Genomic DNA, 22,043 nt, shown 5'->3' on the forward strand with positions numbered 1-22,043 from the left:
GTTTGCTGAAGCCCGCTAGCTTTTGCAACAGAAGAATATACAGACCCGCCAAATTTTGCATACAATTTAAAGGGGTTCATGAACACACTGAAGCTCCTCTATGACCTGCCAGTTAATACTGTCTGATGTAGAGAAATACTTAAAAAAGAATATAAATGCCTAGGGTAAGAGTAGAGGGCAGTGTGGTAACTTTATGGTCATTATTATGTTTAATTCCTACAACAGCCCTGTGAGTAAATTACAGGTGAGTAAATTAAGACTCAGTGAAGTCACGTAACTCACTCAAGTTCACGCTGATAATAAATGGCAAAGATGCTCTGAGATCTCGTCCTGCGGTCTTGCGTCCCCAGCCCACGTTCATTCCATAGACATGACACTAACTTCCTAATGAGAATATTGCTCTAATCAGTTCTGATTTCTAACAATTAACTTACAGTCGAACTTCTGTAACACAACCTGTAGCGAGTTGAGGATTGTCCGCTTAAATTTTGATTACCAGTTAGTAATAGCCGGTAAATTATGACTTGTTCTGTTTTGCTTATAGGCTGGGCTGTAGGGTATCTTGGTAGCATCTATAAAAGTTGCTTTCAAAACAATTTTTTGGCAAAATTGCACATAAAATTTTTAAATGATCTAGAGAAACACTAAATTGTTGTCATGGATTTGATATGCTGTATTAATCTTATCCATACACCGTGGCGGGTTTTCTTAAAGGCCCGAACCACACACCTTGCGCTTGCTACGAGAGCCCAGTTTGTTAGTGTCAGCTCTGGAAAGCAATAAAAGGGCATTTATCTAAGCATGTTCTATACTAAATTGCTTTCACTAATCAAGCAGGACTTATCCCTATTTAGAAGAATTAGTGAGGTTTTACTCAATTAGGCTCGATGTCAAGTTAATTTTTCCCCCATTAGTATAATGAAGAATTACTGTGTTGTTCTGTCATGCATGCTGATTGATAAAAAAAAAAAAGTTGATAATAAGTGCCAGTACATTTTTGTTTTGAAAAATAAGGAAAAAGATATAAGCTGTTCAAGTAAATTATTCTAGGCATCAGAAAGAGTTTCTTAATTCTGCTGTGTAAAAAGCCCAGCTGCAAACCAGCATACGCAGGGAAATATGTACATACATACTCGATTGCTGGTTGGTCTTTAACATCAGCTTTTACAAGATTTTTTTTAAAAGCCTGCGTTATAAAGGATGTCCATTTCATAATTATTGGATTGCTAAAATAGGCCTCTTTTATTTCTTTGCCTTCTCCTATTTGCTCATTTAAAAATACTTACATTGTGCTCTATTCTTTACATGCTACATCCTGCAGTTTGGGAATACCGAATCCGGACCTGGTGAGTAAGTTTTGCTCAGTGGATTGCAGTGTGAAGAATTTTCCAGAGCATGAGTTGTTTTTTTGTTGGAATAAATGAAATCCGTCTCCCTTAAAGAAGCATTTGGGGAGGCAGAATTTATTTTTATTATTTTATTATTATTTTTATTATTTATTATATTATTTATTATTTATTTTATTCTCCATGTCATATTTATTCTATAGATTCAAAATAAGGATTCTAAATTTGAGACATTGCACAGCTGAAGCATCTTGCAAAGGAAGTGTGGTCTCGCCAAAGCGCTCTTTGAGTTTGACATTGCTACATCACATAGTAGAGTGTTAGCAGATCATCTCCCCCACACCCCTGTGGAGATTCATTTGTCCCTATAATCATATCCATTCAGTTTTGTGTCTGAGGCAAATGTCCAGATCACAGATCTCACTTTTATAACTGCTAGTACTTCACTGATCATCTTCGTGAATTAAAAAGAATTGCAGGTATTTGCAGACCAATTTAAGTGCTCAGTCTAAGAATTGTATCTTCAGGTTAGAGTCAGGTCATTCATTGGGTGGTGAAATTTGATTTCACTGTGTGTTCTAGATGTTTGCTTTTCAGATAGAAAATTTCAGTCCCTTTCTGAGAATCTCAATCTGATTAAGTTAATAACCCTTCATTTATTTTAATTAAGTGGTGACCTTCTCCTGCCTTTCACTTTGCTCAGAGGCTAATTAGTGGCACAATTTATTCAGAAGTATTGTGAGTTTTCAGTTTTGATCAGTAGAAAGGAGAGACCAATGTGTGAGCCCCATTCATTTTTGAAGTGGTTGGGATATTATTGCCTTTTATTTTTGTTATCCTGTATCAGAATATTATAAAAGCGCATACTTATTTTATTGAATCTCCTGTTTCGGAATATCAAAGAGCTTAATGAATATGACTTTATTGAACCTCACAGCAACTCAGTGAAGGCAGATAGAGTTAGAAACATTTGGCAGTGGAGAAAGCACAGTAAAGGTCGTCTGCGAAGGTTCAGGAAACCATTCGGCCTCTGGGGTTATGCTTTCCAGTTCCTCCTCCTTTATTAGTAGGTTATAAACTACTTATTGGAAAAACTAAGTGAAGGATCAATCATCATTAATAGTTTCTTAGACTTCAAACAGAACACCCAGTTCTAGAGATTGTCCTATATTTGCAAAGTAGAATTGCAAAAATCCTTTATTGGGCAGACATCATTTTTGCAGAAATAGTCTATATTTTCTTGGTATTTTTTTATAGTGTTGGTGACTTTAACCAAAACTCCAGAGTCAAACAACTTTTATATTAAAACAATAATAGCAATCCTAAATTGGGCCTCCATGATGTATCAGGCTACTTTCGTGATAATGTTTCGCATTCTGAATGACATCCTGGTCCATAACATACATCAGTGAAGCTCTATCGAAGGGCAGGAAGAGCTGGTAATGACTCATCCATTCCATTTTTCATTCTTTTATTGTGTATCTAGTGATCGCCTGCCAAGAGCCAGACTCTGTTCTCTAACCCGGAGATCCCGTGGCAAACCGGACAGCAAACGCTCCTGCTCTTCGGCACTCTCGTTCATTCCAGGGGGACACGCAGCCCAACCCTGCAGGGCTGCAGATGCTTTGCAGGGAATTACAATGTGGCGATGTGGTGACGTTTCGGTCCCTGTGTTTGTTTAGGTGGTCAGGGATGACCTCTTTAAGGAGAACACATTTAAACTAAAATCCGAATTATAAGAGGGAACTATCCATTTAAGTATTGGGGAGAAGAATGTTACGGCTGAGGAAACAACCAGTGAAAAGTCTCCAGGGTAGAAAAGAGTTTGGTGGGTTTTAGGAACAGAAAGATGGTCAGAGTAGGTAGAGTTCAGGGGATGCTGGTATAAAATGACATAGGGGAAAATTCTATGCTCCTCCAAACAATCTTCTGAAAAACGTGCCAGTCTTACAGAGTTAGATACAAGACGGCCACGAATGGAAAGCTTCTGCCTGGTGGCTGGGATCGCGGGGAGCCTCTGAGATCTGGTGGCTGCAGCGTGATCTTGCTTTTCCACGTCTCCGTTTAGTGCAGTGAAACACACCCCCCACTCATTCATGTAAAGGAAACGTGTATAGGCACCCACCACATGCTGAACTCTTTGCTGAGAAGAAAAAATTACCCTTGTCCTGCCAGGAGATCTGGACCCAGCTCGTGAACTTCCAGTCACTAAGAATTGGCAAACAAACAAACAACAACAGAACAACCTCTGCACTGAATTTTATATTGTATGGATGAATCAACTGGGAATTGATTAGTGAACGTTTTGTGTGCGTACCCTTTCCACATCGTGCGCAAATGTCCATGTGTTCGTTCTTTGGAAACACTGGGATAGATGCTTCGTGGGGCAGTGATGTGCGAACATGTCATGCGAGAAAATGCACGTTTGCTGTTACTGCATCTTTATTTGTTCGGTCAACAAACACTCACTGAGTGCCTGCAGTGCTAGATTGTGGGTGGACAAGAATGAACAACACAGGAAATAAAACCCACATCTCTTAGAGAACACGGGCTTAGCTTGTTTGGAGTAAGGGTTCAAATCCCATCTCTGCTTCTTTCTGGAGATGTGACTTTGGTCAAGTTACTTAACCTCTTTCTACCCCAGTTTCCTGTAAAATGGGGATAATAACCACAAAGACTTGTTGTGAAGGTCGGATGACTTGGTAGATGTCAAATGCATGGAACAGTACCGGGAACACAGCAAGAATGCTGCTGGCAGCTCTGTTATTATCACTATTAATAATCTCATTATTGCTGTTCTGTTTTCTAGCAGCGTATCCTGTGTCTTTCATGCTCAGTTCTTCTTTTCTTGAACTGGTTGTCAAATCTTCAGGGTGGCACGGGGACAGCAGTAAGAGGGGTTACAGTCCTGGTGCCCTCATCTTCTGTGCGGCCCCCACCCCTCAGTCCCCGCAAGCAGAGGAGAGATGGTCTCTGTTTTCTGAACTGTTGAAATGTAGACCAGGGTGCTGGTTGCCCCTCGCCGTGAGTGGCTGTCAGTTCTGTCTCTGTGCTGGCAGCTTGCCTGTCCTTCACACACCCGCTGCGTGTGGCCACCCACTGTGTCCCGAGCGCCTGTTCTGTCGCGGTGGTTGCAGTTACCGCTGGCTGTCGTCCCTCTTCACATCTGTCATTCTTTGCCTCTCGTTACTTTCCCCGAGCTCCTTGCCCTCAGAGGCTTGTGTTTCTAGATTTTCTTTGCCATCAGAAAGTGCTCCTTGTTTCGCAGGGCCAGTCATCAATCATACGGAGTGCGTTGGGTGGGATCTTACATATTTCAGTTCTTCTTGACTTAATTCGTGTCAAATGGTGAGCACACAGCAGGCAGCCGCTGCACAGGACTGGTTTCTGCATGGCACCCACCCCACCCCTCTCCTCCTCGGAATTGCTCCGAAAGTCTTGATGCCGAGCAATGTAGATATTCCTGTATTTGGGGAACACTGCTTTTCAGGGTCCTAGGAACTGACTTTTCCAACTTATGTTAAAGTTTAATCAATTTTATGGTGCCTCCCGAGTCCCTTTAAGATTTGACAGTAACAGTGAGAGTTGTGTGGGCTGGGCATCCTATGTCCTGCATGTCCCAGAGCGTTAATGACATCCTCATCTGTAGCAACAGTGGGCAGCCTTTTAGAGTGGTGTAAATAGTCCATAGGATAACTGTGAATATTTGATTAGTATATACTTTAAATTCCATTGGCAAAGTGGTAGCAGATTTCTTGAAAACCCTTCAGGTTTCTTCTAAATTATTTTTTTCAAGACAGTAAAAATGCCACGGTCCCAAACTGAAAACGGTTGACAAATAAACTCCTAAGGACAAAAACAACTTTACTCACATTCCACGGAAGGGTTGGAGAGAAAGGAAATAATTTTCAATGGTTTTAGAAATTGTTATTTTCTTGTTAATAGTTATTTTCATTAGCAAAGAGAGTCTTGGAAATAGTTTTGAGACTTTCCTAAGACCAAATAACTGGAAACTAAGTGCATTTGAATTATATTTGGTTATGTGCATTAGAGATAAGATTCATTTCTCCTTTCTCATATGAAGATTTATTTTTGTTATATTGAGCCGAGAACAACTTTTCAGGACCAGGGGAAAGACTGAGGAGTCACTGGCTGTAACACACAAACATTGAAATCATCACAAAATCTACTCATAAAAGCAAAGCCTATCAAAACTCTACATTTGTAGAGTACTTTTAACTCTTTATAGTACATTTATATTTATTAATCCTTTTGTTACTTTTTCCATTAAAACAGATTTAATAGTGTATAGTCTGTGAATGTCATGTTTAGAATTTGAACTAGTCCTTTCCAGAGAGAGAAGGCACATTCAAATAAGGATAAATAATAAATAGAGGAGGAACAAGTCACAAAACTCTGGGTGGGTTATAGGTGAACCACTGGGGGGAGTGTGGTACCTGAGGCAAGTAATAGTGGAGCTGTTAACAACCTATATCCAAAGAGAAAGGGAAGGGAGAAGTTACTAGAACCTCAAAGGAGCTCGTCTTATACAGAAAGCCACTGTAAATGGAGCAGCGTCTTTTTAAAAAATTTCAAGAGAGTCAAGGGGTGTAAGCGCAGTTTCTTTGCATGTGTATATTGTATAGTGGTAAAGTCTGGGCTTTTACTGTACCCACCACCTGAATAGTGTACACTGGACCCATTAGGTACGTTTTCATCCCTTACCCCCTCCCATCCTCCCACCTTTGGAATTTCCAATAATTATTATTTCACTCTGTATGACCATGCGTACCCATAGCTTAGCTCCTACTTATAAGTGAGAACATGTGGTGTTTGATTTTTTGTTCCTGAGTTACTTAGGATAATGGCCTCCAAGTTTCTGCAAAAGACATTATTTCATCCTTTTTTATGGCTGAGTAGTAGTCAGTGGTGTATACACCCCACGTTTTCTTTATCATCAGTTGATGGACACTTAGGTTGATTCCATATCTTTGCCATTGTGAATTGTGCTGTGATAAAAATATGAGTACAGGCATCTTTTTGATATAATGACTTATTTTCCGTTGGGTAGCTCCCCACTAGTGGGATTGTTAGATCAGACGGTAGATCTACATTGAGTTCTTTGAGAAATCTCCATACTGTTTTCCATAGAGGTTGTGCTAATTTACATTCCCATCAATAGTGTATAAGCATTCCCTTTTCACCACATCTGCACCAACATCTTGTTTTTTGACTTTTTAATTACGGCTTTTATGACTGGAGTAAGGTTGTGTCTCATTGTGGTTTTTTTTTTTTTTTTTTTGAAAAAGGGTCTTACTTTGTTACCCAGACTTGAGTGCAGTGGCGTCAGCCTAGCTCACAGCAACCTCAAACTCCTGGGCTCAAGCGATCCTTCTGCCTCAGCCTCCCAAGTAGCTGGGACTACAGGCATGCGCCACCATGCCCGGCTAATTTTTTCTGTATATTTTTAGTTGTTCAGATAATTTCATTCTAGTTTTTTTAGTAGAGACGGGGTCTCGCTCTTGCTCAGGCTGGTCTTGAACTCCTGAGCTCAAACAATTGCCCGCCTTGGCCTCCCAGAGAGCTAGGATTACAGGCGTGAGCCACCGCACCCGGCCTCATTGTGGTTTTAATTTGCATTTCCCTGATGATTACTGATGTTGATTTTTCATATGTTTCTTGGCCATTTGTATATCTTCTTTTGAAAACTGCCTGTACATGTCATTTGCCCACTTTGTAATGGGATTATTTGTTTTTTTCATGCTGAGTTGTTTGTGTTCCTTGTAGATTCTGGATATTAGTCCTTTGTCAGATGTATAGTTTGCAAGTATTTTCTCCCATTCTGTAGGTTGTCTGTTTACTTCACTGATTATTTCTTTTGTTGTGCAGAAGTTTTTTAGTTTAATTAAGTTCCATTTGTTTACTTCCGTTTTTGGTGCATTTGCTTTTGGGGTCTTAGTCATAAATTCTTCAGCTAGGCCAATGTCCAAAAGAGTTTTACTTAAGTTTTCTTCTGGAATTTTTACGGTTTCAGGTCTTACATTTAAGGCCTTAATCCATCTTGAGTTAATTTTGGCATGTGGTGAGAAATAGGAGTCCAGTTTCATTCTTCTGCATATGGCTATCCAATTTTCCCAGCACCACTGATGGAATAGGGTATCCTTTTCCCAGTGTAAGTTTTGCACAGTGATCTTTAATTGGGGACATAGCCAGTCTAAGTTACTCCTCAAGGAGGAAGCCAAGGGAATAAATATGCTTCTCTCCCTCTCCTCCTTACCTCCTGTTTGTTAGAGCTCATTCTCTGGAACCATCTTGAAGACAGACAGGGGCATAAGGCCCATTTGATAAAGGTCTTATGTGGCGGAGAACTGGGAAAAGGCATGCAGAAAGTGGATCTGGAGGGGGAAATGAAAGATATCTGAAATATTCTACTCCTTTTTTTCCTATCTGCCTCCACTCTTGTCCTTCATGTGGGTGACAAATGTGTGTTCCCACCATATGGGATGAGCAGAATCCCACCAATTACTATATCATGTGTGATGTCTTTTCAGTAACATTGCAACCTGAAACTAAAATATTGGCTACCACCAGTATTCTTCCTATAAAATACTGGGAGAAGGGGAGAGGGAGAAAAGATGCAATTAAGGCACACTGTTAATAATTACAGCTGCTCCTTACTTCTAGCTGGTCATGAGGCCTAAGCTAGTCATGAAAGGGGCCCGTACTCACTATGCCTTCCTGTTTACCTCACTGTCTGGCATCACCTTAACTGGATGGGTCTTTTTTCCCTTAGAGCAACCCAAATCTTCATTTATGTAAGAGCCGAGTCCTTGCTGGTCTTGTTTTTATTGGTTGTTGCTGTTCTTCCTTGACCAGGACTCTTGAGAAGGGAGTACTAAGAGGTGTCCCACCGAACTCCCTGAGTTCTAAGCATTGTTCTCGTCCTCATTCTGTAGCAGAAAATCAGTTTCCCCTGAACATTGGTGCCATTATCCTGGCCAGTATAGTGCCTGCCTTATCTACCTGTTGGTTTAGGGGCATAAAGAGCCTCGAATTGCCAGGGGTTAGCTCCTATTTCCAATGAATCAGAAAACGAGCATATTTCCTGGTGGAGGCATTACTTCCTTGGATGTTAGGACCTTCTAACCCACAAAGCCCAAGGTTTTGGGGACAGGAAGTAAGAATTATTAAGTGGACTATTAAGTATAAAAATAAGATGGTGACTAGGTGTGGTGACTTGTACCTATAATCCCAGCACTTTGGGAGGCTGAGGTGGGAGGATTGCTTGAGGCCAGGACTTCAAGACCTGCTTAGGCAATATAGTGAGACCCTGTCTCTACAAAAAAATTAAAAAAATAGCTGGGTGTGGTGGTGTGCATGTGTTCTAGCTACTTAAGAGGCTGAGGCAAGAGGATTGCTTGAGCTCAGGAGTTTGGGGCTGCAGTGAGCTATGATCACTGCCTGCAACTGCACTCCAGCGTGGGTGACAGAGCAAGACTCTGTCGCAAAAAAAAAAAAAAAAAAAAAAAAAGGGGCCACTTTTACCTCCATGCATTCTCTGCCGCACAGATGGCGTCATATGTTTGGCTGCTGGTATAAGCACATATCTGCAACCTACAGACAGAACTCCAGCCTCTCAGAGTGTTATCTCTTGCCTTCGTCAGGGCATTTCACAGTTCTGTCAAGCTGGTTGCTTCGGTGAGGAGGCAAATGATAGGATTGAGCCCATTGTCTCACTTCGTTTGCTAAAAAAAGGATTAGGAGGTAATTTTTCCAGGAAACCCTTGGCTCTGTCTTAGGCCTACTTTAAGTCCATGAATGACAGTGTCTGCGGAAGACCTGCAGGCAGGGAAGGCCTGTGTTAAATATGTCTACCTCTGTGAGTCTGAAGACCCCTCCCTTCGATGGGAGGGGTCCAGTGGAGTAATCCTGATGTCACACATAGCCACCCGGGCCCTCTTGCCCTGTTAGGCAGTGACGCCCTTTTGGGGGCTCAGCCTCAGCCTCGGCTTTTGCCAGGCTGGGACGACGTTAGTGCTGGAAAGCTGCATCTCCCCGGCCAGAGGAAAAGAGTGCTGAACTCCTAGGAGCCTCCCTCCTCTCCACTCTGGCGCTTTATGCGCGGGCCCATGAAGCAAAGATCGGGATGGCTGATGGAAGACACCGAGGGATGTTGACCATCAGCTCTTCTCGTCCGCTTCATTGCTGAGGCTGTCTTCTGTGACAGCCCTTCAGAGATTTAGTGGAATAGGGTTAGATTCACTGTGCGTATTAAAGGAGGCTCATCTGCATATGCGTCTCCATCTCCTCCTTTCGTCCTCCATGTCTTTGTCCTTCCTGTCTTCCTTCACCTTTTATTCCTCTCCCTGCTCCTCCTCTTACTCATCCCTGCTCTCTTCCTCCTCCTCCTCTCTCCTCAGGTTACTCCCCCTCTGCCTGTCCTCCTCTTCCCCTGTGTCTCTTCCTCCTTTCCAACTTCCTCCTTCTTGCTTGAAGTTAAACCATTCTGCAGCGAGCTCACTTGCTTCTTCCCTTTTAATTTTGTAGTACTTGTTTTCTTTTGCTTTTTGTCTCCTCCCCTCCATTTATATTGGGATTCTACTTAGTCTCCCCCCTACTTTTATAACCTTGGTGCGTGACGTTCTTTCCCTCCCCATTCTGATTACTCTACACTTGGCCTTGACTTTCGTTTCCATAAATAACTGAGGCAAGAGGTGTTAAGAGCCTTGCTGAACACTGTGCGGTAGTTGTCGTCAGAGCCAAGCTAGAGCTAAGTTTTGGATTTCAGACTTTTCACTAGATTGAGTTGCCTCATGATGGCTGAGGGTAGAAATAGCCTCATATTTGAGTAAAAGTCGAGCAGGGAAGCAAGCAAGCAAACAATTACAACAGCAAACGAAACTTTCAAAAGAGGGAGAGACAGGAATACTCACTCACTGAACTAGAGAAACCTGAATATAGTGTTCTCTCTGCTCGGTAATTTAGTTCCAGGTGAATTACAAAAGAAGGCTTTGTGAATGTTTGCCTACTTTGGTTTGTTCCAAAACTGTTAAAAATGTATAACTCTTAACCTGCCCAACAGTATCATTTGGGACCTAAGCTCCTAGACCTAATATGAGGCATAATACATAGAGTCAGTAGTATCTGTACTGAGAAGTAGGAGAATCGCACTCGATATATTAATTTAATTTCTTTTGCAGAATTAAGGGTGTTTGTGTACAGATTCTGTATATGATATCAGCTAGTCAAGCCTTCGTTTTGTAGTCTTTTTCCCTAAACCATCACAAGTAAATAAGGAAACTATCAATATGTGATTAGGTAAATCAAATTGGAAGATAAAAACAACTGCTTTAATTCAAAACAGTCTCATCAAGTGTACCTTAGCAGTGAGTTTTACAAAGCCCAGGTCATTTCCTCTATGCGTTTTTCCATGACCACCATTATTCCTCCTTCAGCTTCAGTACTTGCTTCCTGCTCTGAGGCATTTGATTTGATTTGATTTGATTTCAAAGTATTACAGGGGTACACATGTTTTGGTTACATGGATTTTTTTGTAATGCATGAGTCAGGGCTATAAGTGTGCCCATCACCCAGATAGTGTTCACTGTACCCATAAGGTAGGTTTTCACTCATCCCCTGCACCCCTCCTTCCTACTTAGTTTCCATTGAGTTCTACTTCCCTCTCTGCACATGTGTTCATTGGTTAGTTCCAATTTAATAGTGAGTGCATACGGTGTTCGTTTTTTTATGCTTTAGATACTTCACTTAAGATAATGGTCTCCCGTTCCATCCAAATTGTTGCAAAAGGTATTAATTTATCATTTTTATGGCTGAGTAGTATTCCATGGTATACATATACCACATTTTCTTAATCTACTCATGAATTGATGGGCACTTGGGTTCATTTCACATCTTTGCAATTGTGAATTGTGCTATAATAAATATTCGAGTGCAGGTGTCTTTTTTATAAAATGACTTCTTTTCCTTTGGGTAAATACCCAGTAGTGGAGTTGCTGGATCGAATGGTGGGTCTACTTTCAGTTCTTCGAGGAATCTCCATACTGTTTTCCATAGACGTTGTACTAATTTGCAGTCTCACCAACAGTGTATAAGTCCTTTCTCCCTGCATCCATGCCAGCATCTATTGTTTTTGGACTTTTTAATAAAAGCCATTCTAATAAGGCTATATCTCATTGTGGTTTTAATTTGCATTTCCCTGATAATGAGTGACATTGAACATTTTTTCATGTGTTTATTGGCCATTTGTCTGTCTTCTTTTGAAAAGCTTTTGTTTGTGTTTTTTGCCCACTTTTTAATGGGGTTGTTTGTTTTTTTCTTGTTGATTTGCTTGAGTTCTTTGTAGATTCTGGTTATTAGCCCTTTATTGGATATATAGCTTGTGAATATTTTCTCTCATTTGCTCCTGTCTGTTCTCTCTGTTCATTGTTTCCTTGGCTGTGCAGAAGCTTTTTAATTTAATCAAGTCCCATTTATTTATTTTTGTTGCCGTGATTGCCACTGGGGTCTTTTTCATAAATTCTTTGCTAGACTGATATCTAGAAGAGTTTTTCCCTACATTTTCTTCTAGAATTCTTATGGTTTCATGCCTTACATTTCAGTCTTTTATCCATCCATCACCAGTATATTTTTGTGAATGGTCAGAAAGAGAGGTCCTGTTTCATTTTTCAGCATGTGGCTATCCAGTTCTCCCAGCACCATTTATTGAATAGGAATTCTGTTCCCTAGTGTATATTGTTGTCTGCTTTGTCAAAGATCAATTGGCTGTATGTGGATGGTTTTATATCTGGGTTCTCTGTTCTGCTCCATTGGTCTATGTCTTTATTTTTGTGCCAATACCGTACTGTTTTCGTTACTATAGCCTTGTAGTATAGTTTGAAATCTGGTAATGTGATGCCTCCAGCTTTGTTGTTTTTGCTTAAGATTGTTTGTCTATTCAGGCTCATTTCTGGTTCCAAATGAAGCGTAGAATTAATTTTTCTAGATCTGTGAAATATGATGTTGGTATTTTGATGGGGATTGCATTGAATCTGTCAATCACTTTGGGTAGTATGGACCTTTTAACAATGTTGATTCTACCAATCCATGAGCGTGATATGTTTTTTCATTTGTGTCATCTGTGATTTCTTTTCTCAGTGTGTCATAGTTCTCTTTGTAGAGGTCTTTCACTTACTTGGTTAAGTAATTCCTAGGTATTTTATTTTTCTTGTAGCTATTGTGAATGGTATTGAGTCTTTGATTTGACTCTCAGCTTGACTGTTACTGGTGTATAGGAATGCTACTGGTTTTTTGTAACCTGAGACTTTATTTCTCAATTCCAGGAATCTCTTGGTGGAGTCTTAGGGGTTTTCTAGATGTAAGATCATATTGTCAGTGTTCTGGGACATTTTTTACCCAAGCCACCCATTTGACATGTACTAAATTATGACTTTTATTATGTTGTACATTTAAGATACGTCTATAAAGTAAAAAGACCACATTTTAAGATAAAATGGAATTTTTTTTATGCAGATGAGATTTGGTTCTTAAAAAAAGGAGATTATATACTTAATTGCAACTTTGCTTAAAATATTTAAAAGCGTTTTTTTGAGAAGGGGAGTCTTCCTTGTGAATTGCCTTCAGATCCTATTGCAAATAAGAATCCCCCTCCCCTCTAAGTTTAGAGTAATCAAACACTCTTACTGAAAAAAGCCCACTTATTTCCTTTCCATCTCTGGGAAGTTCACCAACATTTTGTGCTTTAATATCCTCAACTATAAAATGATGATGATAATGGTACTTCTCTCATAGAATTATTATGAATGAATTAAATATCTGAAATAGAGCAGTGCCTAGAACATTATAAATACCATATGCCTTTGCTATTACTATTTCTGCTATAACTACATCAACAATGGTGGTGACAGTGACTGCTACTAACAAATGACTTTTCGCTGTGCCTACAAACAGGAAACATGTCCCAAAGATGCAGATTTGCCACTAATGGGAACAGTGAAAAGATGTATTGGAAGATCTAAAGTCAGTTCTAAAACTTTGTTGGTCCCCACAGTGTTTTGAGAAATGAAGTGATATTGGAGTAAATGTAAAAAACTGTTAGACGATTGCTCCGAAAGAAGCCCCTCTTCATTGAATGTATATTACATGTCTTTTGTAAAAAGTCACCCATATACTTTACATCTTGGTTCTCCAAAATACACCTCTTGAAGATACAAGCTGTTTTCCACTTCCATGTATTTTCCATAATATTCAGCACAGTGTTTTAAAAATTACAGATGTTCAATAAATACGTCGATTAGCTGCTTAGGTTGAGGTGAGAGGAGGAAAATTAGGAATAAAATGTTCTCCAGTTAATTGCAAATTGCTTTCCTACTTGAAAATGAATTTTCATTTCATTATCTTGTTCTACAACTTCTGGAAAGTGCTTTAGTTTGCATTTGTCATTTGATGTTATACAAGTTTGTGAATTTTGTGGAAATCTACATTCCTTCAAAGGGTCTATCATAGGATTTTCCATTTTTATTGTAGTTTCAAAATGGAAAGAAGTGTTAGTGTCAAGGCAAGCCTGCTCCAGTTCCATTTCATGAGATTTGTTAAAATAATTCAAATTGAGAGCTGGTAGAGACCATGCTGTAACAGCATAAACACCCACCACGGTACCTGAAGCAGAATGGAAATCAATAAGCTGTTGAGAATAAATGGATCATTTGGTGCATTCTCCTCATTTCGCAGTTGAAGAAGCCAATGTGATAACTTGCCTCCACTCATGCAGTGGCACAGGAGGGAGGGGTTAGGATAAATGTTCCCGATGCCATCGCGCTTTCATTGTGGACTTCATACTTAAATTGTAACATGGAAAAGACTATGCATTTAGTCTTTGGATGACTTTCTTTTTTTTAAAGTATATATATAAGTCAAATTTTTAGACTACTATCAATTACCTTTTAGGAAGGCTGTAGTAAGAAGCTGTTCATACAAATCAAAAGGATTGTTTTAAGGGGAAACTAAAGTGAAATGTTTGTAAGTGGCTTATTCAAGGTGTGCCAATGGCTTAATTCCCTTTCTGTCTACCATAAGTTTTCTTTGCTCTATTGTATTATTAGGGGTTCCTATCTCCTATGAAACGCTTCCTGTTGGAATAATTTGTCTCTCCCAAGACATGACCCATCTCCTGCTCTTCTGCATTTCTTAGACTTTCAAGAAATGTCGATAATCCTGCTGATTGATTTTTCTGCTATTTTACAGGATGGGAAAAGTGAGTCAAGCTCATGTACCTGTTTGAAGGGGCCCAAACTGTCAGATATAGGGACAATTGCCTGGATGATAACGCTCAGTGATGCCCTCCACAATTTCATCGACGGCCTGGCCATTGGGGCTTCCTGCACCTTGTCTCTCCTCCAGGGACTCAGCACTTCCATAGCAATCCTGTGTGAGGAGTTTCCTCACGAGCTAGGTGAGGGGCTTTGCTTCTCTTGTAAAGTCAGGTTACCGCTCGGTCTCAGCAGAATGACACATTTCAGGGGACATGCCCTTGAAATCCTGCTGGTACACCCAAATGAAGAGCCCCTGTTGGACATTGATGATTATCTTTGGTCTCATCCAAAAATTAAAATGAACATCTATTCACCTGATATTTTCTTCTTCTAGGGGACTTTGTGATTCTACTCAGTGCAGGGATGAGCACCCGGCAAGCCTTGTTATTCAACTTCCTTTCTGCGTGTTCCTGCTATGTCGGGCTGGCTTTTGGCATTTTGGTGGGCAACAATTTTGCTCCAAATATTATATTTGCACTTGCTGGAGGCATGTTCCTTTATATTTCTCTGGCAGATATGGTAAGAAATTTTAAAATTTTATTTTGTTTTTATTTAAAATTTAGAAATGAGCATCTGTGTTCTGAGTTGAATAAGGGCGGCCTTCTGCTTTCCAATGTGGAAGGCCTTTCTGTTGTAATTTAAAACATTCTTGTTTCAAGAGATCATTTTTCTCGAGTAGTATACACCAATAATAATCTGAATGTGATTCTCATTGATTCTTTAATCTATGACCTTATTGACAGAGGGTGGGACGATTTGTTTTCGCTAAAGTAGAGATATTTTTCTACTTGTTTATTTTTTTTTAACTTAAAAAAATATTTAAATTTTTTGTAGACATGAGGTCTTGCTATGTTGCCTAGGCTGGTCTGAATTCCTGGGCTCAAGCCATCCTCCTGCCTCAGCCTCCCAAAGTGCTGGGATTACAGGCGTGAGCCACCACACCCAGTCCCTAGGTTTCCTTTTGCCTTGTGGTCGGTAAACCTTGCCTTTTATTATAATATGTTGCTGTAGGACCTTTCCCCCGCTTTTGTGGAGATGTCACATTTGGAAGAGGAATAACTTGTTAGGCTTGTTAGGGTAAATAGCGTTTTGTAATTTCAGAACCCTAAACAGCAACAGCCTTTTGGGTTAAACTAAAGCTGGTACACTAAAACTGACAAAATTATAATTTGACAATATTTGTTTGGGTCGGTATGTACTTATATCTATATGTATGTCTATGTGGTGTCTATGTCTTTATTTATATCTATACGTGTACATATGTGTGCACTCGTGCGTGTGCATGTATGCGCGTGTGTGAGAGAACGTACTGTGCTTTTTCAAATGAATCATAGACAGTGTTCTAGAAAATGAGAATGTGATGGTGTATGGAAATCAAGGAATATTTATTTTGCATTTGGAACTGAATATTACATACATAATTAAATAATTTGATTTCCTTCATCTGTCTTCTTAGCTCCAAATTATAATTGCCTAGCTCTGTTTACTGTTCTGTGTAGACTCGTACAAGAGTGAGGGTTTCATCTCCTAGAACCACCACATTTATGTTTTTCTTCACAGAATTAATGTCTCACACAATCTTTAGGTGGTCACTTCTCCTTTGTCTGATGTAGGAACAGAGTCTATTAGAGTTGTTTAGTTTAAAGAAATAATACTAATAAGTGAAGCTGTATATACTTAAGCAGTTTTGCTGTTTTCAGAATGGTTTACAGTTTTTGCCCATTTTATCCTGCAACAGTTCTCTGACGTTAGACACACAGGTGACTGTGGATTCTGGACGCCTCTCGGAGGCTTTGGGGCAGGGTGCCCCAGCGTGCATATATACACACATATGTCATCATTCTGGAATGTTCTGAAAATCTGGCATTTACTGCTCTCTCTATGTCACCTTTTCAGGTGAAATCATCTGCTGAAAAAGGGTAGATTTGAAGTAGAATACTTAGGGTTTTAATTGCTTTCACTGTAATGAGCCTCCTGTACTCTCCAATCCCAGAATAGTGTATAATTTAAGAACCTTCTGATTTCATGAGGGTAGAGCAAGCAGAAGGAAACAAATTGAAGAAATCAGGAACTAAATACTTATTTCTAAAAATTTCTTTAGCCAGCTACTACTGATACATTTGCTGTACCAGGCCTAGAAATCTGTGTGGTCTGGGGCCCCCGGCGTGAAGAAACTAGGCACAGTTCTTGCATTCATGGAGCTTTCCGTCTAGAAAGGGGACCGGAAATTGAAAAAACAAGAAACCACACGGATGACTAAACAATGACAAATAATAAAAAATGCTGTGAAATAAAAGGAAAAGCGGTATATATGATATGAGATGATGAGGAGTCTAGATAAATAGGAGGGGCTAAGCTAAGGGAAGTATTTTAGGAAGGTCTGATTTAAGGTGAAACCTGAAGGATTTAGTCCACTGAAAAATTGGAGTGAGAGGACTTCAGGCAGAGGTTGTGGCAGGTGTGAACAGGTGGGGAAGGAAAGGGGCTGGATGCATTTAAGGTCCTGAAAGAATGGTGTGGACAGAGGACAGACAGCAAGGAATTGAGAGAGAGAGAGAGAGAGAGAGAATACATAAAATGAGGTAAATCTCATCCCACTGGTTCAGCTGGAGACGAGCACTATTTCAGTACTTTTTACTCTTGTGGGCGGCTGAAAGGACTAGATATTCCTATTAAGCTGCCTATACTGAAACCCTTAAACACCCAAAATAAATGGTCATACCTCCCCTCCCGGAAATCTATCACACATCATCACGAGGTATTATGAAGATAAGACCTTGTTTTGTTGCACTTGGCTTTATCATGCTTTGTGGACAGTGTGTTTTTTACAAACTGAAGGTTTGTGGCTACTCTGTGACAAGCACGTCTGTCCCACAGCCTGTGCTCCCTTCCTGTCTCCGTGTCACGTTTTGGTAATTCTTGCAATATTTCAAATCTTTTCATTATTGTTATTATATCTGCTATGGTGCTCTGCGATCAGTGATTTCGATGTTACTATTGGTAAGTGTTCTGGGGCACCATGAACTGCACCCACGTAGTACGACAGACTTAAACCAGTGAATGTTGTGTGTTCTGACCGCTCCACCGGCCAGCTGTTCCCTTGTCTCCCTCCCTGTTCTCTGAGACACAATAGTGTTGAAATTAGGCAAATTAATAACCCTCCAGTGGCCTCCAGCTGTTCAAGTGAAAGGGAGAGTCACACATCTCTCACTTTAAATCAAAAGCCAGAAATGACTAAACTTATTGAGGAAGGTACCTTAAAAGCCAAAACAGGCCGAAAGCTAGGCCTCTTGTGCCAAATAGTTAGCCAAGTGGTGAATGCAAAGGAAAAATTCTCGAAGGGAATTAAAAGCGCCATTCCAGGGAACACACAAATGATAAGAAAGTGAACCAGCCTTACTGCTGATGTGGAGAAAGTCTCAGTGGTCTGGACAGAAGGTGAAACCAGCCACAGCATTCCGTTAAGCCAAGGCTAAGTCAGACCAACTCTCTTCAATTCTCTGAAGGCCGAGATAGGCAAGGACGCTGCGGAAGAAAACTTGGGAGCTGGCAGAGGTCGGTTTATAAAGTTTAAGGAGAGAAGCCGTCTCCATAACAGAAAGTGCAAGATGAAGCGGCAAGTGCTGATGGAGAAGCTGCAGCAAGCTATTCAGAACATCTAGCTGAGATCACTGATGAAGGTGGCTACACCGAACAACAGATTTTCAGTGTAGGTGAAACAGACTTCAGTTAGAAGAAGATGCCTTTAATAGCTAAAGAGGAGAAGTCAATGCCTGGCTTTAAATCTTCAAAAGACAGGCTGCCTCTCTTGTGAAGGGCAAATGCAGCTGGTGAGTTTAAGTTGAAGCCAGTGCTCACTTACTGTTCCAAAAATCTTAGGATCCTTAAGGCTGAATCTACTCTGCCTGTGCTCTAGAAATGGAAGAACAAAGCCTGGATGACAGCACATCTGTTCACAGCACGGTTTACTGAGTACTTTAAGCCCACTATTGAGACTTACCGCTCAGAACACAAGGATGCCTTTCAAAATATTACTGCTATTGACAATGCGCCTGGTGACCCAGTAGCCTGATGGAGATGTACGAAGAGATCAGTGTTGTTTTTGTGCCTGCTAACACTGCATCCATCCTGCAGCCCGTGGATCAAGAAGTATTTTGACTTTCAGGAATTATTCTTTAAGAAATACATTACACAACGCTGTAGCTGCCATGGAGAGTGATTCCTCTGAAGAATCTGAGCACAGTAAGTGGAAAACCTTCCGGAAAGGATTCACCTTCTAGATGCCATTTGAGGAGGTCAAAGTATCCACATTAGCAGGAGTTTGGAATAAGTTGATTCCAACCTCCACGTTTGACTCTGCGGGGTTCGAGACGTCAGTGGAGGAAGTAACGGCAGCTGTGGTGGAAACAGCAAGAGAACTAGAATGAGGAGTGGAGCCCGAAGATGGGACTGAACTGCTGCGATCTCACGATCAAACTTCAATGATGCGGAGTCGCTTCTTACGGCTGAGGAAAGAAAGTGATTTCTCGAGATGGAATCTAGTCCTGGCGAAGATGCTGCGAACATTGTTGAAATGACAGTAAAGGGTTTAGAATATTTCATAAACTTAGTCGATAAAGCAGCCGCAGGGTTTGAGAGGATTGACTGCAATTTGGAGAGAAGTTAAAACACTATCAAACAGCTATAGAGAAATATTTCATGAAAAGAAGAGTCAATTGGTGTGGCAAACTTTGTTGCTGTCTTATTTTAGGAAATTGCCACAGCCTCTTTAATCTCCAGCACCTACACCTCCATCGGTCAGCGCCATCGACATCCAGGCAAGAGCCTCCACCAGCAAGATTATGACTCGCTGAAGTCTCAGATGATTGTTAGCCTTTTTTTAGCAATAAAGCCTTTTTAAATCAATGTACGTACGTTACTTTTTTAGGCATAATTCTATGTATCAATAGACTACAGTATAGTATAAACATATCTTTTATGTATGTTGGGAAACCAGAAATACTGGTGTGATTCGCTTTATTGCAATATCCACTTTATTGCAGCGGTCTGGAACCAAACCTGCAGTATCTCTGATGTATCCTGCCAATGACTGTTTTGTGTTTTACCACAAGATGGCAACAGGTATCTAACAATATGATCTGTCTTCTAGTTTCCAGAGATGAACGATATGCTGAGAGCAAAGATAACCGGAAGGAAAACTGATTTCACATTCTTCATGATTCAGAATGCTGGAATGTTGACTGGGTTCACGGCCATTCTTCTCATTACCTTATACGCAGGAGAAATCGACCTGGAGTAGAAGGAAACGGAAGATGGTGTTAATAAAGGCACGCAATAAAAACATCTCCAGAGATTTCAAGCTGATCTTGTTTAGTTAAAAGATAATTTCGTTCTCAACCATAGGTCAAGAAAACTAATTATTGGTTTAAGTCTGCGAAATAGGCCATTATTTGTTGTTAAAATGCTTCAGAAGGTTTTTGGTGTCAGTCTGAAATTCCTAGGAGTCTTTGGTAAATACCCATTTTTCAGTGTTTCACCCGTATTTAATATCATGATAGAAAAGACATGCTTTCCGTAATCACTTAGACACCTAGGCCCAGAAGAACATACAAGATACATTGTGAAAGCCGTTAAAACTCTAGGGTAGGATCAAAGGTTCAAGTGGTTCCAGAGTGGTTTTCTTTCAAATAATTTGTTTCAGAGCTTTCTAGAACAAGTATATCAAAACACGGAAGAAAATCAAAACATATACAACACTAATATAAAGGATTCCAAGGCTTTAAGGAGCTCAGGAGAGGAAGATTTCTCACATCTTTTTGTTCTGTTTTATATTTCAATTAAGGAACTTGCAGGATTGTTTTGAACGCCACTCTAAAGTGATATGAATTGGGAAATTAAGAGAATTTTGTGAGCCTTACTAATTTCAGGCTTAGAGGCTTCTTTCTACATGTAAACTCCACCAGACTCCGTGAAAAGAACAGTATGTAAAGCTGGTGACAACTCGGTTTCAGTGCACCATGTGTTTGCTTTGTGAAGGTGAAGAATATGTTGGTTTGGAGAAAGAAATTGAATGTAATTTTAAGCAATTTACTTTTGAAGATGAACATAATTATTTAGCAGAGAATATTTTAATAAATGAGAAACAACAGCTGGACTGCTGTATGTCAAGGACTGATTAACTAGAAAACATATGTTCCTTATGTGTGATTGAGAGTCATTCAGAAAAGACTTCTTTTGTATTCAGTCTACATTTTTCCATATGGTATATCTTGGCAAAAATTAGGACACCATGGTTATTTTTCTACCTTTTATAAAAGATAGAACCTGTTTACTCATTTAGCACATACAGAAATTTGGTCTAAAATTGAACATCCTAACCCCACTTCACACTCCCCAGTCTCTTAAGGAAAGATGATTTGACAGTGAGGAAAATGATTGACAAAAGCCAACCGTGATCTCAGGAATTACATTTTCCCACAGATGGAAGAATGTTTTCACATAGCAGTAGTACGGATTTGATGAATATTTAACACGTATGTTAATGTATATTTCACTTTATGACTGACAATTAAAAAATTATTGTTTGACCAAATAGTAAACACCTTTGAAACCACGTATCGTGTCATTCGTTATTCATTTTAGAAGTTTCTTTTTTGAGTGACTGCCACGTGCCTGGTATCATGGGGGAGAGCCACAAACAGGAACCCGGCGACGTGCGCAGACTGTGAACCAGACTCCGCCATGGTGTGTGTCCATAGTCGCTGCTCAGCACAGCCGACGTGAGAGTCTATCTGCTGTCGTGACAGTCCCTGCGCGGTGTTATTATGATCGTCTGTAGATGCTTAATAAGGCCCTACTGAATTGGGTATTCCTGAGTTACCACATCTAAAGGAGTTTCTTTAGGAGCTTAAATTTTTTAAAAAAGTGAACTAGTTGAGAAGAACCAAAATGGCGCCATGGGTTCACCAGATGTTAGTGTAGGGTATCGGCAGAGCTGATCCCTGGTGGCCCACGCCGGGAACGTTAACTCCAGGCTGTCACCCGTGCTCTGGTTGGCATTAGGTCTCACTTTGGTTTTTATCCAGAGGCCACCATGATTTCCAGACTCCTTCTGTGTTTATTTAAGGTCCATTACAGTACAAGAGGTTCTTAACCCTATACTAAACAAGTTCTCTAACAGTGATGGTCCTATAGCTGCTTTCTCGATGACACTTTGCCCTCCACACGCCTGTGGGGCTTGTTTTTCCCTTGGCTGCTTTTCTGTGCTAGCCATGCACGAAGCCTTCGCTTGTGGCCATTTAGCGTCCCATAGTGGAGGCCACCCACTTCTACGTGGTTCCACAGCCAGTGACCTTCCTGGAAAGGTGTC

The 22,043-nt window shown here is 40.4% G+C and overlaps 1 protein-coding gene across 2 annotated transcripts in view; it reads left to right on the forward strand.

Annotated features, from left to right (window-relative positions):
• Window positions 1-21,287, forward strand: part of SLC39A8 (solute carrier family 39 (zinc transporter), member 8) — a 73,883-nt gene extending 52,596 nt beyond the window's left edge. For both annotated transcript variants that reach the window (XM_012655383.1, XM_012655382.1), the window contains exons 7-9: window positions 14,607-14,814; window positions 15,009-15,193; window positions 19,824-21,287. In XM_012655383.1, the coding sequence (XP_012510837.1) occupies window positions 14,607-14,814; window positions 15,009-15,193; window positions 19,824-19,973 (543 nt within the window). In that variant the 3' untranslated portion in view covers window positions 19,974-21,287. The remainder of the gene's footprint in view (window positions 1-14,606; window positions 14,815-15,008; window positions 15,194-19,823) is intronic.
• The last annotated feature ends 756 nt before the right edge of the window (window positions 21,288-22,043 follow it).

This window comes from Propithecus coquereli, unplaced genomic scaffold (assembly GCF_000956105.1).
Source record: "Propithecus coquereli isolate 6110/MARCELLA unplaced genomic scaffold, Pcoq_1.0 Scaffold475, whole genome shotgun sequence".
Lineage (NCBI taxonomy): Eukaryota > Metazoa > Chordata > Mammalia > Primates > Indriidae > Propithecus > Propithecus coquereli.